General features: G+C 35.5%; 1 protein-coding gene across 6 annotated transcripts in view; it reads right to left on the minus strand.

Moving 5' to 3' along the window:
• Nucleotides 1-1,561: 1,561 nt before the first annotated feature.
• KLHL13 (kelch like family member 13) overlaps nt 1,562-14,863 on the minus strand; it is a 393,060-nt gene continuing 379,758 nt past the window's right edge. For all 6 annotated transcript variants that reach the window (XM_058291764.2, XM_071213232.1, XM_071213233.1 and 3 more), the window contains 2 exons: nt 10,682-10,795; nt 1,562-3,135 (listed from right to left, as the gene is read on the minus strand). In XM_058291764.2, the coding sequence (XP_058147747.1) occupies nt 2,648-3,135; nt 10,682-10,795 (602 nt within the window). In that variant the 3' untranslated portion in view covers nt 1,562-2,647. The remainder of the gene's footprint in view (nt 3,136-10,681; nt 10,796-14,863) is intronic.

Genomic DNA, 14,863 nt, shown 5'->3' on the forward strand with positions numbered 1-14,863 from the left:
AGGAGTTTCTGGTCAAAATTGATCAGTCCAGGGCAAAAATTTATCTGATGAGATGGATTTATTTTTAAAACACAGAATTAGGCAACGTAGATATATTTCCATCTTTCAGCTCAAGCAACCTAAACCAAGAAGGAATATTATGAACTTTTTGATATTTACTGAATCAAAGCAAATGTATTCTGTAATTCCTTTTGAAAGTTGACCAAGAACCGAAGTGGAGCAAATGTGAGAAATGCTTTTATAGCCAACCAATGACTGGCAGATTTTTTAAAAGAAAAGGGGTAATTCACTGTGAAGGAAAATAAATAATTTCCCAGCTGTTAGAATGGTTTAATAATAGTGTAAACAGTAGATTATGATATTCAATTACTATTCTAAATTACATATGACATGGATGTAGAAAAGTTGTCAAACAAAACCGTATGCTTTGTGTGATACTCTGTGGCAAACTGCTAGCTGATCATCAACCACATTTCCTCTTCTTTTTGGGCACACATCTCCGATATTTTCTAGGTGCATTTGTGTTTATATGTAAACATAGTACTAATTTCTGGCCAAGAGAATGTGGGTAGAAGTGATGTATGCTTCTTTCAAGTCTGAGCTTTAAAGCCCTGACACCTGCAATCCTCCATTTTCTTCTGCAGACTGAATAGAGAGGACTACAAGCAGTGAAGGGTGTGAGAGGCCATAAGATGGAAATAAACTTTGCTGTTTTCAGGAGAGTCCTCTGACTAAGACACCCACATTTGACTGTCAAGTGATGATTATTCTATCCTATACATTGCTCCATATGCAACAAGTGATAACTATGTTAAATGGATAAACCCGCTCTGCCTTTAAACTGAGAACTGAAATCACTTGACCAGTTGCTCTGACTTAAGAAGAAACTCCTTGTCCAAGATGGTTTTTCAAATTCATACCAAAAGTATCACTGAGAGGGAAATTGGTTGTGTGTGTGTGCGATTGTTCATTAGGTTTAACTCAATAAAGAAGTACTGACATCTGCACAGCTAATTATGCACTTGTGAAGAAAAACAGTAACACTCTAGTTGTTTATGGAATAGCCCTAAATTGTTTGGTCAGAGTTAACCTGGTCATTTGCAATAAAGTAGACGAGATCATCAATATGATCTAAAATAATTCTCAAATACTTTTTTACAAAAACATTTTTCCTTTAGAATCCTAGGTCAAGAACAAAGCTCTGAACTCATTTTACCCAATCTCTTCTCATTAGGTAAGTTGAATCTTCTTAAAGATTAGGAAAACTGACTTCAGAAATTTTAACTGTTCTTATGATTTAGACATGTCTAGCAGTTCTTCTATGGGGATGAAGAAGAGCCAATTAGTATATTCCAAAACCAACCTCTCATAGACAAGTTCTGACCAATGAGGTTAGACCTAGTCAAACATTTTATTCCTTGAATGAAAGTAAAAAATATTCATTCATCCAAGTTGCTCAGTGCTCTTTGTTCTGATCACTTGACTCTTACCATACCAAAAAAAAAAGATATTTATTAAAATAGAATAAAATCACACAATAATGGGATTCCTCAGGCCAAAATGACATTAAATGTTTTTTATTGAACAAAAAGGATAAAACATGGAAGTTGAATTCACTGAGAAAAAGCAGCTCTCCATGTGAAGCTGCTGCACGTTGTGCTAAATGACCTTAGGAACTAAGAGTATACAGAATACATAGAATATGTAAGTTACCTCAACAGCAAAGGAGAAGGAGTAGAATACAGTTTTGAAGGTAAAATTTGGTCAAGTGATGAATTCAGTTGCTCAAAATTCCTAGACCTTATCCACATAAATTCAGTATGGTAATACAATTATATGTGTAATGAATTTCCTTTTTAATGGAATCTGATTTTTGGAAGAATACAAAAAATTTTTTTCACATTTATTTGAAGTTCCAATCAATTTTTAAAATTTTGCATTTGCAATATGTATGTGCGTGTATTTATTTATACAAACTTAAAAAAACCCCATACTTTTGCATATAGGGAGAGGGTGTCATGCTGTTTTTTGAAGTAATATGGGTGAATTAAATTTATTATTTCTCCTGTGTGTTTAAGAAACTTTATATGTTCTCATTGCACCCATACAATCAGGTGGGTTGACAGATATGTCAAAAATACTTTATGAAAAGAGGGAGGTAGCTCATGCGAGTTGGCAAACATTTATGTATTGTTTCCTGTTGGAGCAGGCTGCCTCCCTTTAACATCTTACAGTCAAAGATGAAAGGAAAACATTTTACTTTAAAGCCTGGTGAACACATTTGTACATTTATGATAATCTACCTGTAACTTGATTTATTGGGCTTTTTAATGTAAGATAACAAATATCTTACACTGAGTACACAGCATTTTTAAAAGTACTTAATAAACATTTTATAGACAATACCTTGGTGTTTTTTTTCATATGTTAAACATCAGCTTCTATCAGATACATTTCCAGAATGGATTTGTCACCAGTTTATAACATTCTAAGTGTAACAACACAAATAACACCATCTTTTTCCCTGATATCTGTATCAATTATTGAAAGCTAATCCTAACATACACTACTATGGGAGGAAAAAAATAAGATAATTCATGATGTGTTGCACAGATAGGACTAAAGCTTCTTAGTTTTAGGGATGACCTTAAGGTGCAGAAAGAGGGGATTCCCTAGAAGGTGATGGTGTGGTTTCTTCAGGTCGAAAAACTGTGAGTGTGCAAGCTCGAATGCCACCAAGAGATTCTGGGAGATCAAAAACCTTATGCCATTCATCTTTATCTGGATCATATTTCTGCACTATCTCAACCATACAACGATTATTCCAGGAATACCCACCAACCACATATATTTTATTTTCAAAGACAGCGACCCCAACATCACTCTGCCCTCTTAACATGGCAGCAATCGGGGTCCACTGGTCAAGTATAGGTGAATAGTATTCACAGCTTAGGACATCATCATAATCACTTGTTCCTCTGAAGTGATTGCCTCCAATGACATACAGCCTTTCTCCCACTGTACACATGCAGTGAAGACCTCGGACAGTGGTCATTGGTGCCTTCTGGATCCATTTGTCAGTATCAGGGTCAAAGCACATGAGCTCCTTTTGGAAAGTGTCATGAGTAATTCCTCCTAAAGAATGAGAAGAATAAGCATGAAGTAAACAGATTATTACAAAAATGCAATAGTAAGCAAAAGGCTCTCTTTCATAGAAAATTAAGTTTTATATATATATATCATAGCTTACCAATTATGTTCTTATATGTGTTTACTCTTTGTAAATACTTTCTCTAGATTAAAAATAAAGAAATTAACATTTTCATCTTCTTAAAGAACTAAAATAAAACATATTATTGTTATTACTTTTGCAAATGGCACCCCATGAGATTTAAAAGGTTTTACTGAATAAAAATATGTTTCACTACTTATATAAGTGGAGTGACATTAAGTCCCAACTAAAAAGAATCCTTCACTCCTAGTTCAGTACTGCATTTTAGTGGATACCATCTGGGTGTTGAGCACTGACGGGACTAGGGCACTTTAACTTCTAGGTATCTGTTTCCCCATCTACCAAATAAGAATATCTACACTAGATATATCATAAAGATTGTGAATATGAAATGAGATAAATCAAAATGCTTTGAAAGAAATTACAAGGGAAATCAGTAAATATCTTGAGACAAATGAAAATGAGTACACCACATATCAAAACTTATGGGATGCAGCAAAGATAGTATGAGAGGGAAATTTTAGCCCTAAACACTTACATTAAAAACAGAAGAAAGAGCTAAAATCAAAGATTTAACTGCACACCTGGAGGAACTTGAAAAAGAGCAGCCAACTAATCACAAGAAAGCAGAAGGAAAGAAATAACAAGGATTAGAGCATAAATAAATGAAATAAAGAATAAAAAATATAGGGAGAATGAACAAAAAAAACTTGATTCTTTGAAAAGGTCAAGAAAATTGATAAATAATTAGCTAGACTGACAAAGAAAAATAGAGAAGAGGCAAATAAATGAAATGAGAAATGAGAAGGGGAACATTACAATGAACCCAACAAAAACAAATAGGATCATAAAAGAATACTATGAACAACTGTATGCCAACAAATTAGATAACCTAGATGAAATGGGCAAATTCTTAGAAACACACAAATACCCTACACTGATTCTAGAAGAATGAGAAGACCTAAACAGAACAATTAGTAGTAAAGAGATTGAATCAGTCATCAAGAACCTCCTAGACCTGGATCTCTGGGCTGTCTGTGTTACAGCCAGGCCCTGAGCCTCAGAAGACTTGCAACTCCTACCGTCTGGTTTATTGGACTTACCCTGGCCAGCTAAGAGGGAGGTGAAGAAGGTCAACCACCACACTAGGGAGCCAAGAGTACCTACAAGTGCAAGCAGGAGAATTGCATCCATCGTCCATGTGGAATCTAAGCACCCTCTTGATGTAGAGGGGGACTGGACATAACCATCCCAGGGTCCACAGGATGGAGGAATAGAGTATGGATTAGAGAGAACTTACTGGTGTTCTACTGGGGAAATATTGTGATTAGTAAGGGAAGAAACTGTAGTATTGATGTGGAACAAGTGGCCACGGTCACTGTTGATGGTAGGAAGAGGGAAGAAGAGATATGATGTGGGGGCATTTTCAGGACTTGGAGGTGTCCAGGGTGGTGCTGCAGGGACAGATGCTGGACATTGTGTGTTCTGCCATGGCCCACTGGGTGGACTGGGGGAGAGTGCAGACTACAATGTAGACCACTGTCCATGTGGTACAGCAGTGTGCCAAAATGTATTTACCAGGTGCAGTGAATGTGCCACAATGATGGAAGAGGTTATTGATGTGGGAGGAGTGGGGTGAGGGGGATGGGGGGTATATGGGAACCTCATATTTTTTAAGGTAACATTTAAAAGAAAATAAAGAAGAAGAAACAAACAAACAAAAAAACTCCTAACAAAGAAAGGCCCAGGAATAAATGGATTTACAGGTGAGTTGTACAAAACATTCTAAGAAGAATTAATACCAAAACTGCTCAAACGCTTCCAAAAAATTGAAGAGAAGGTAACACCACCTAACTCATACTACTGAATGAGCCCAACATCACCCTAATACCAAAGCCAGAGAAAGATACTAAAAGAAAAGAAAACCACAGACCAATTTCTTTTATGAATATAGATACAAAAATACTCAGCAAAATACTTGCAAATCAAATCCAACAGTACATGAGAAGAACTATACACCAAGACCAAGTGGATTTTATCCCAGGTATGTAAGGGTGGTTGGACATAAGAAAATCAATTAATGTAATACACCATATTAACAAAACAAAGGAAAAATATGTTTGTCTTCATTTACATGGAAGTCTTGATAAAACCCAGCATTCTTTATTGATGAAAACATTTAGTAAATGAGGACCCTTAAAAATTTGAAACAAATCCATTTTTATTCAGCATCATAGTGGAAGTTCTAGCCTGAGCAGTTAGGCAAGAAAAAGAAATAAAAAGCATCCAAATTGGATATTTGCCGATGACATGATCCTATATATAGAATGTCTTGAAAAATCTACAATAAAAGAGCTAATAAATGAATTCAGCAATGTGGGGGATACAAGATCAATATGCGAAAATTCCATTTGCAATGGCACCTGAAAAAATCAAATATCTAGGAATATATTTAATCAAGGTTGTGGAGAATTTGTCCACAGAAAACTAAAAAACATTGCTAAAGGAAATTGAAGAAGATGTAAATAAATGGAAGGATATTCCATGTTAATGGATTGGAAGAATAAATATCATTAAGATGTCAATTCTACCCAAAATAATTAACAGATTCAAAGCAATTCCAATAAAAATTCTAACAGCCTTCTTTACAGAAATGGAAAAGTTTATTACTAAATTTATTTTGAAGGATAAGGAGCCCACATAGTCAAAAACATCTAAAAAAAAAAAAGAACAAAGTTGGAGGACAAACACATCCTGACTTTAAAGCATATTACAAAGCTACAGTGGTTAAAACAGCATGGTACTAGTATAACAATAGACAAATTGACCAATGGAACCAAATTGATAGTTCATATATAGACCCTCACATCTATGACCAACTGAATTTTGACAAGGCTGCCAAGTCCACTCAATTGGAAAGAAGAGTCTCTGCAATAACTAATGCTGGGAGAATTGGATATCCATATGCAAAAGAATGAAAGAAGATCCCTATTTCACACCATATACAAAAATAAACTAAAAATGGATAAAAGATATAAATGTAAGAACCAGGATTATAAAACTCCTAGAAGAGACTATAGGGAAGCTTCTTCAGGATCTTGAATTGGTCAGTGGTTTCTTGGGACTTCACAGGCAGAGTACAAGCAACAGTAGATAAATGGGACCTTCTCAAAAAAAAAAAAACTTTTGGGCATCAAAAGACTTAGACACACAGCTCAGGAGTTTGGTGCCCTGCCAGTTGGCTTTACCTTGGAATTTAAGTTCACCAGTGTGCCAGAGCTGGACTTATTTGTGATTTCCCTACACATGGTTCTTCTGCCCCTTCTATCTGAACCTACAGTTAGTACTATACTTGATAGGTATAAGTCCAAGAGACTTAAATATTTGGGCTTTCCATGTGCCAGTTAGACACTGATCTCAACAAAATCCAATGCCTACTCTCCAGTTTATTGGACTCACACAAGACAAGATGGATAATGACCATCCCAAGGAACAAAGAGAGTCTACAACTGCAAGCAAGATAGTCCCATCTGTCTGTCCCTTGGGATGTAAGCCCCCTCTCAACTAGAGACGGAGTGGACATCACCATCCCAGAATCCTCAGGATTGGGGAATATGTGATGGACTAGAGCAGACTTACAGTTATTCTACTTCAGGCTTATTGTTATTCTAGGAATGGAAGAACTTTTATTACTAATGTGGAGGCAGTGGCCACTGGAGGCACTGAGGGGAAGGAAAAGGGAAAAATGGGTGTAATATGGGGGCATTTTTTGGACATTGGATTTGTCCTGAATGATGCTGTGGTGATGGATGCAGGCCATTGTACATCTTGTCATAGCTTACAAAATTGTGCAGGAGAGAGTTTAGACTATAATGAAAACTATAATCCACACTTAGTGGCAATGCTCCAACACATGTTCATCAATTGTGGCAAATGTACCACACTGGGGAGGGATGTTGTTAACGTAGAAAGGTGTGGGAGGGGTAGGGAGTGGGGCATATGTGAATCCCCTACATTTTTATGTAACATTTATGTAAACTAACTATCTTAAAAAAATTTTTTTTAAGTATTAAAAAAAAACAACTGTCACAAAAGTGAAAAGACATCCCTACTCAATGGGAAAAATATTTGGCAACCACATATCCAATAAAGGTTTAAGAACCAGAATACATAAAGAAATCCTACAAATCAAAAAGACAAACAGCCCCATTTAAAAATAGGTAAAAGTCTTCCATAGACATTTCTCCATAGAGGATGTACAAATGGCTAAAAAGCACATGAAAAGCACATTTCACTAGCTATTAGTGAAATGCAAATCAAAACTGCAATGAGATATCATTTCACACCACTAGAATGGTTACTATTGAAAAAACAGAAAACAATAAGTGTTGAAGAGGATATGAAGAAACAAGAACAGTCATTCCTTGTTGGTGGGAATGTAAAATGGTACAGACTCTGTGGAAGACTGTTTGGCAATTCTTCAGGAAACTAAGTATAGAATTGTCATATGACCCTTATGGCTGGTAGATATATACCCAAAAGAACTGAAAGCAGGGACTCAAACAGATCTTTGCACACTTGTTCACAGTGGCATTATTCACAATTGCCAAAATATGGGAAGCAACCCACGTTTTCCATCAACCATTGAATGGATGAACAAAATGTGGCATATACATACAATGGAATATTATCCAGCTTGAAAAAGGAAGAAGCCCTGATGCATGAGACAACTTGGGTGAACCTTGAGGACATTATGCTGAGTGAAATAAGCCAGACACAAAAGGACAAGTATTTTATGTTCTCACTATATAATTATATACAGCAAACTCATAGTATCAGAATATAGAATACAAGTTAACAGGAGATAGATTGGGGTTAGGGAAGGTGAAGTTGATCCTTAATTTGCACAAAATTTCTATTTACGTTGATTGTAAAGATTTGGACATGGATGTTGGCGATGGTGGCATATTACTGTGATTGGAATTAATAGCACTGAATTATATAGGTGAATGTGGTTAAAAGGGAAAAATTTAGAATAAAAATTAAAAGATAAATCATAGGATGGTATAACACAGTGAACCCTACTGCAGAAAATGGACTATAGTTAATAGTACAAGAATGTTGTTTCATGAATTATAACAAATGTATGAAACTAATACAAGGTATTAATAATAGGGTGGTATATGGAAAAATACATCTAATGTAAACAATGGATGACAGTTAATAGTACTTTTGTTTTTTTAGTACCAAAAGTAACTATTGTTTAAAAATTTGTACAATTACATAAAAATGCTATCATCAATTTTAACAAATGTTCCACACCAATGCAAGGTGTTGGTAGTAGGGTGGTGTATGATATTCCTGTATTTTCTGCATGATTGGCCTGTCAACCATAACTTCTCTAATAAAAACTTTTAAACACATGCTTTGAAAAATTTGAAAGTGCTATGAAAGCTTATAATGTGCAAGCTTATAAGCATAGTCAGATTTTTTTTGTAGCTTTTGGAGGGTGCAGTGTGAATGGTTAATGTCATGTGCTAAATGTCATAGACATTAAAAAAGCTAAAGGATGAGAATGCTGAGTATATACAGAACTTGACATGTGCAGTATTTTGGTGTTGATCCATTGAGTACATATTATCTACAAAGTGTAATCCTATATCACATATAATTCACTCTTTATAATAGATGTATCAGACTATATGTTCTGCAGTCAGTGGAGAGAACTAAGCTAATATTTAGTCCTACATTCAATGCTCTATTGTCCTGAAGCCACATGATAATCACTATGCTTCTGCTTTTTTATATTTGTTTTTTGTACTTTACAAAATTCTCTGAAAGGAAAACAGTTATGGTTCCTCTCATACTCTTAATTGGAAAGGTCATTTCTGCAATATATATTAGTTATACCAAAGAGCACTAAAACAAATCAAATGTTTTTTTTTCCCCAAGGAATTTGGAGCTCTCATTAAAATGACTTAGCAGCTACTCATATAAAATAGTTGGATGGAGTAAAATATTTTATTAGAGGAGTGAATGATCTCCTGGATGGCTTTTTCAATATCAGCCATCCTTTAGTTGCTTATGAATTCGACACCAGAAACCTGCCAATCACCCACTATAGGCATTCACTGATCCTTCTTGATTACAGATTTCCTAAGGTAGTGTTAAGGGAGTCAGATCACAAACACAAAATTAATCCCGTGGTTCTCTAATAATGCAACTGCTGGTACTGGCAGGCCTTCCAAAGAGGGGGAAAACTGTTGAAATTAGACTGTGTTAGGAATAAAAGATAATCTATCTAACAAAGTACAGTATCAATACCCGAGAAGATCATTACCCGAGAAATAGGACTTGAAGTCCTATTTCAAGTCTACAGAAGGATGATTTGAACACCAATAGTTGATGATTGAAAGTTGTTCCTGGGATACAGTAAGTAAACTGCAGCCATTTCAGAATTTTTACTAAGAAAAAAATATATATCTGCATGCGGTCAAAATACTGGTAATCAGCACAGAATTAGTTACACAATGATATTACGGTATAACCCTACTATAATGCTAAGAAAAGGAAAGACATTATGAACTGCACTAAAATGAGAGAATGCATATTATTATGCACATTGGAAGCATGTTTTTATGTACAGCAGAGCTTACATGTTATATAACAATAAATTTACAGAGTATAGCTGCAATTTAAATCACAATTAATTTTGGCTAGGGTGAATATGAATGGTGATTATAAGAGCACAGAGTATGGTGAAGGGAGGGCAAATTAGAGAAAATGAATGCTTTCCAATTTCTTCTAAGTTATACATTTACAACAGTATTGGTTTGATGCCAATTCTATGAATTTGTAGAATGCCAAATGAATTTGATGCAAATGCACACACAACAATACCTTCTAAAACTAACATAAATTATATTTGGATTATCCACTTTTCTGGATTACTATTATTACCACAATATGGAAAGATGGTCAAGTATTTAAAAGTATATGAGGAAGCGGACTTGGCCCAATGGATGGGGCGTCTGCCTCCACATGGGAGTCCCGCGGTTAAACCCCGGGTCTCGTTGACCTGTGTGAAGCTGGCCCATGTGCAGTGCTGATGTGCACAAGGAGTGCCATGCCATGCAGGGGTGTCCCCTGCGTAGGAGAGCCCCATGCTCAAGGAGTGCACCCCGCAAGGAAAGCCGCCCAGCGCGAAAGAAAGTGCAGCCTGCCCAAGAATGGTGCCGCACATATGGAGAGCTGACACAAGATGATGCAACAAAAAGAAAGATTCCCGATGCTGCTGATAAGGATAGAAGTGGTCACAGAAGAACACACAGCGAATGGACACAGAGAGCAGACAATGGGGGAAGGGGGGGAAGGGGAGAGTAATAAATAAAAAATAAATCTTAAAAAAAGTATATGTATATTAATTGCATTCAGATGATAATTGTTTACCTGAAATATACATTACTCCTCCATACACAGTTCCAGCATGGCCATAGTGTGGTTCACTCATTTTTGCAACATAGGTCCATTCATTTGTTCTTGGATTGTAACATTCTACTGTAGCTGTTATTAAAAAGAAGAAAAGAAATGATTTTTAACCTCAAATTTAGCAATGAACTATTTTTCCTTTTAGGTGGAACAATAATAATACCCAAATAATTGAAACATACCTATCATATGTATGAAAAATTCTTATAGTAATTGTCAAAACTACATTAGAGGGAAGTGGCTGTGGCTCAATCAGTTGGGCTCCCATCTACCATATGGGAGGCCCTGGGTTCACGTCCCGGGGCCTCCTTGTGAAGGCAGGTTCGCCCACATGCTGCTGGAGAGCCACCGCTGGCCCACAAGCACTGCGGAGTGCAGACTCAGCAAGGTGATGCAACAAAAAGGGAGACAAGTAAAAACACAGAAGAGTGAACAGCAAATGGACACAGAGAGCAGACAACAAGCAAGCCTTGGCAGGGGGTAATGAATAAAAATAAATAAATACAGACACACAGAAGAACACACAGCAAATGGATACAGAGAGCAGACAACAAGCAAGCTGCAAGGGGAGGGGGCAGAATTTTAAAAAAAACTACATTAGACTAGAATCTTAATGCAATAATCTAACACATTTCTGTCAATGCAGAAACCACTGGAATTTCTGTTCTTCTAATATCTTGCTATATTCTTATAATTAGCCATCTCTCCCATTTCTTTATTCTAAAAACCTGGGAAGAAAATATGGAAAAAAATCATGAGGAAGAAAAAATCCTCAATTCTAAGACCCCCCCCCATTGACATACCATATAGAAACAAACATTAATACATATGAAGCAAAATTTTAAATTTACTAAAGAGCAAATGTATGTATACTTTTATGTATGCCTAGCTTATCTTCTAAAGGGACATAAGGTTAATACCTGATTTCCTATCCAGACAAAAAATGGACACTGGCAATAATTTTTCCACAATTATACTTTAAAGCCAATAGCTTGTATACACTCACTACTATGCTAGCCAAGAGTGCTCTTAATCTGAAGCTGAATAGCTGCAGAGAATGAAGTTAAGGGTTTTATTAGGGGTACTTCCTCTCAGTAATATGTTTATCATCTTTAACATAAATCATTTTGGAGAAGTGACCACAATTTACTTAAATATCTTTTAATCAATCTATTATAACCTCTGGAATGGAAGAATGATGGTCTAGAGAGATGTAAATCACAATCCTTTTTTAAAAGGCAGAAAGGAATATAATGGTTATAAAGACTCAGTTTCAAAGCACAAAGTATAGATTGACTTTAAGCGAACATGACCACAGGTAAAGCTATGACACTACTATTCTAGTCAAATTATCAAATTAACTACTCAAAGTACTTATTTCTTCCTAATACCCACAGTATACCATTTCTTATAACCCTCTACTAATTTTCTTTTCCAGATCCTTTAGCTTGGAATCTTGAGACTTATTTCAAATGATTTTACTATTCTCATTTTGATCTATTCTCTTGTTAGCTTTGTTCATTGCCTCAGGCTCATGCTCTCACCAACTCTGTTTCTTCTAAGCCTTCCATTAAGCAACAGAATCCTGCAAAATCTTTCCCAAAAATAAGGGCTGCTACACAATTAATGACAAGCTAAAGCCACCACATGCCCTGATACTGTTTTAAATCATTTCCAGCCACTGAATGTCTACTTTAATATCCATTCCATTTGCCTTTAGCATGACTTTCACCCAATTGACAAAAATAACTTACTGAATGTACATTACTCTCTCTCTCTTGCTCTCTCTCCACCCCTCCCCTCACTTAGAGGACCCAGCATATTGATTGGTACTTGGCACCAAAAAAGTAATTAATGAAAAGATTTTATCTCATATAATAATGTAGTCTAACTACACATCTTATTCAGAAAAAGGGTTTAAAAACCCTTCCAGAGATCATCTTTTCCATCTCTTTGATGCCAAAGACAGGATTAATTATAGTTCTATACTTAATGCTGGGCAATGCTTTAGACTTAGAAATTTCTAGAGTGTAACAGTCCTTCCTTGTGTCTAATTCAATCTGTTCTAATGCACTTCCAATTAGTTTTCACGTATTCTTTTATACTGGAGCTAGAAATTAATAGTTAATAATACTCCATTATTTATAATATTTTTCTTATGTAGAAAGATAATGCTATTTCTCTTTCAGTGAGTTAATTGCATTTTTTCCTAATAGAAGTTATAAGAAGCCATCTATACCCTCTCATCTGGGAGTCCCCCATTGAAAAATGGTTATTAACCACCAATAACCATAATAACTATATAATAGTTAGGCATCCTTAAACTTTCCTTCTTCCAGTTAACTAATCTACCCCTCTTAGCTCCTCCAAACCTTAATGTTCATTGTCAACTTTTAGACTTTGTCCACGTAGAATTGCTGTTGGGAATTTATTTCATCATTTGAAAGTTTAACATTAATATTAACTGAAGCTAATGATATTTGAGCTGCTATATCCCTCTTCAATAGAGCAAACCTCAATGAAAGATCAATATCTTATATGACATAAAAATCAACAGTATTTCCTTTTAAAATCAAGTACATCTAATTTTTTAAAAAGTATATACACATCCTTTCTATTTTCTATATTTGAAAGACAGCCAAATAGGTTAATTCCAACAACTTTTGGGGGATGGGACAAGTCCTTATATAAGGCAAGGACTTGGAGCCATGAAGCAGTGGTTCCACCATTGTCTATGATATATGGAAATAGCAATAAGGCAACTGGGAAGTCTATAGTAGGGGCCAGCAAACTATAGCCTGTGGGCCAAATCCAGTCCACCATCTGTTTCTGTACGGCCCATGATATGAAATTAAGAATGGCTTTTATATTTTTAAATGGTAGAAAAAATCCAAAAGAATACTATTTCCTGTGGTGAAAATTATATGAAATTCAAATTTCAGTGTCCATAAATAAATCCTTATTGGAACACAAACATACCCAATTCTTTTTTTTTACAAATTATCTATGGCTACCACTAATGTGCTATAACAGCAGAGTTAAGCTGCCGTGACAAAGATATGGCTCACAAAGCTGAAAATATTTCTTGTCTGGCTCTTTATGGGGAAACTTTGCTGATCTCTACTCTAGAAAATAAACTCAGTGGTCATGGCCTGGTGTTTCAGAAACTCCCTCTGATTTGAGAGTTTTATACTTGGGTTTTTTATTTTATTGGGTGATTCCTCTGGAGTCCAGAATCAGTTCCAAGAGATGGTATGGAACATTCTTGAGATTAGGAAAAGGACTAGGCCTAAAGAAAACCATTTGGAAAAATGAAAGTTCCCATGGAATAGGTTGGACTCTAGGATCCAAGAATGCCAATTGATGATGTACTGCTTAATCAAGAACACCCCAAGTTCATTAAGTGTTATTGAGGTATTTGATAAGTTTCATAATTTTATTGTACATTTGAAAAAATATCTATTGCATTTTCTATAAGTTATTTCATCATTTGAAAGTTTAACATTAATATTAACTGAAACTAATGATATGAGTTGCCATATCCCTCTTCAAAAGAGCAAACCTCAATGAAAGATCAATATCTTATATGACATAATTTTGAAAGATGACAGAAATAATTGACTCCTTTTTCACTTAAGTGATAGCTCTTCTAAACGTCCCTTAGTTTTCACAGTGACAGGTGTCAGAGGAAAGTTTCATTTCCAAGGGATTATATTTTCAGTGATCCAGCTCACCTACACACTTACTGATTTTCTCTGATGTACAACGGACTTGGATTTTCCTTATGTCTCTGTACCCCATGATAAAGATATTAAAATGCCAAAAGTATAAATATGATCTAAAATGTCATGCAAATCTTCTTTCTATAATTACATATAAGCAATGCTTATTGTGTATATGAAGAATGAATGATGTAGTGCTACTGGTAAATCTGTTAAATTGTTAAATTACTCTTTCATCAATCACCTTTTCCTGCCAGCCATTCCTATTGCTCTTCTTTGTTTAAAGGCATATGAATGTGTCAAGGTAATCAGTTAATATGGGAATGTTAATTTATTACAACAGATGTTAGTGGGAGAGGGGATTCCCCCAAAAACACTACATAGAGAAGGTGGGATGTTTATGGGGCAGGAAGCAGGGAAA

Source organism: Dasypus novemcinctus, chromosome X (assembly GCF_030445035.2).
Source record: "Dasypus novemcinctus isolate mDasNov1 chromosome X, mDasNov1.1.hap2, whole genome shotgun sequence".
NCBI classification, from domain to species: domain Eukaryota; kingdom Metazoa; phylum Chordata; class Mammalia; order Cingulata; family Dasypodidae; genus Dasypus; species Dasypus novemcinctus.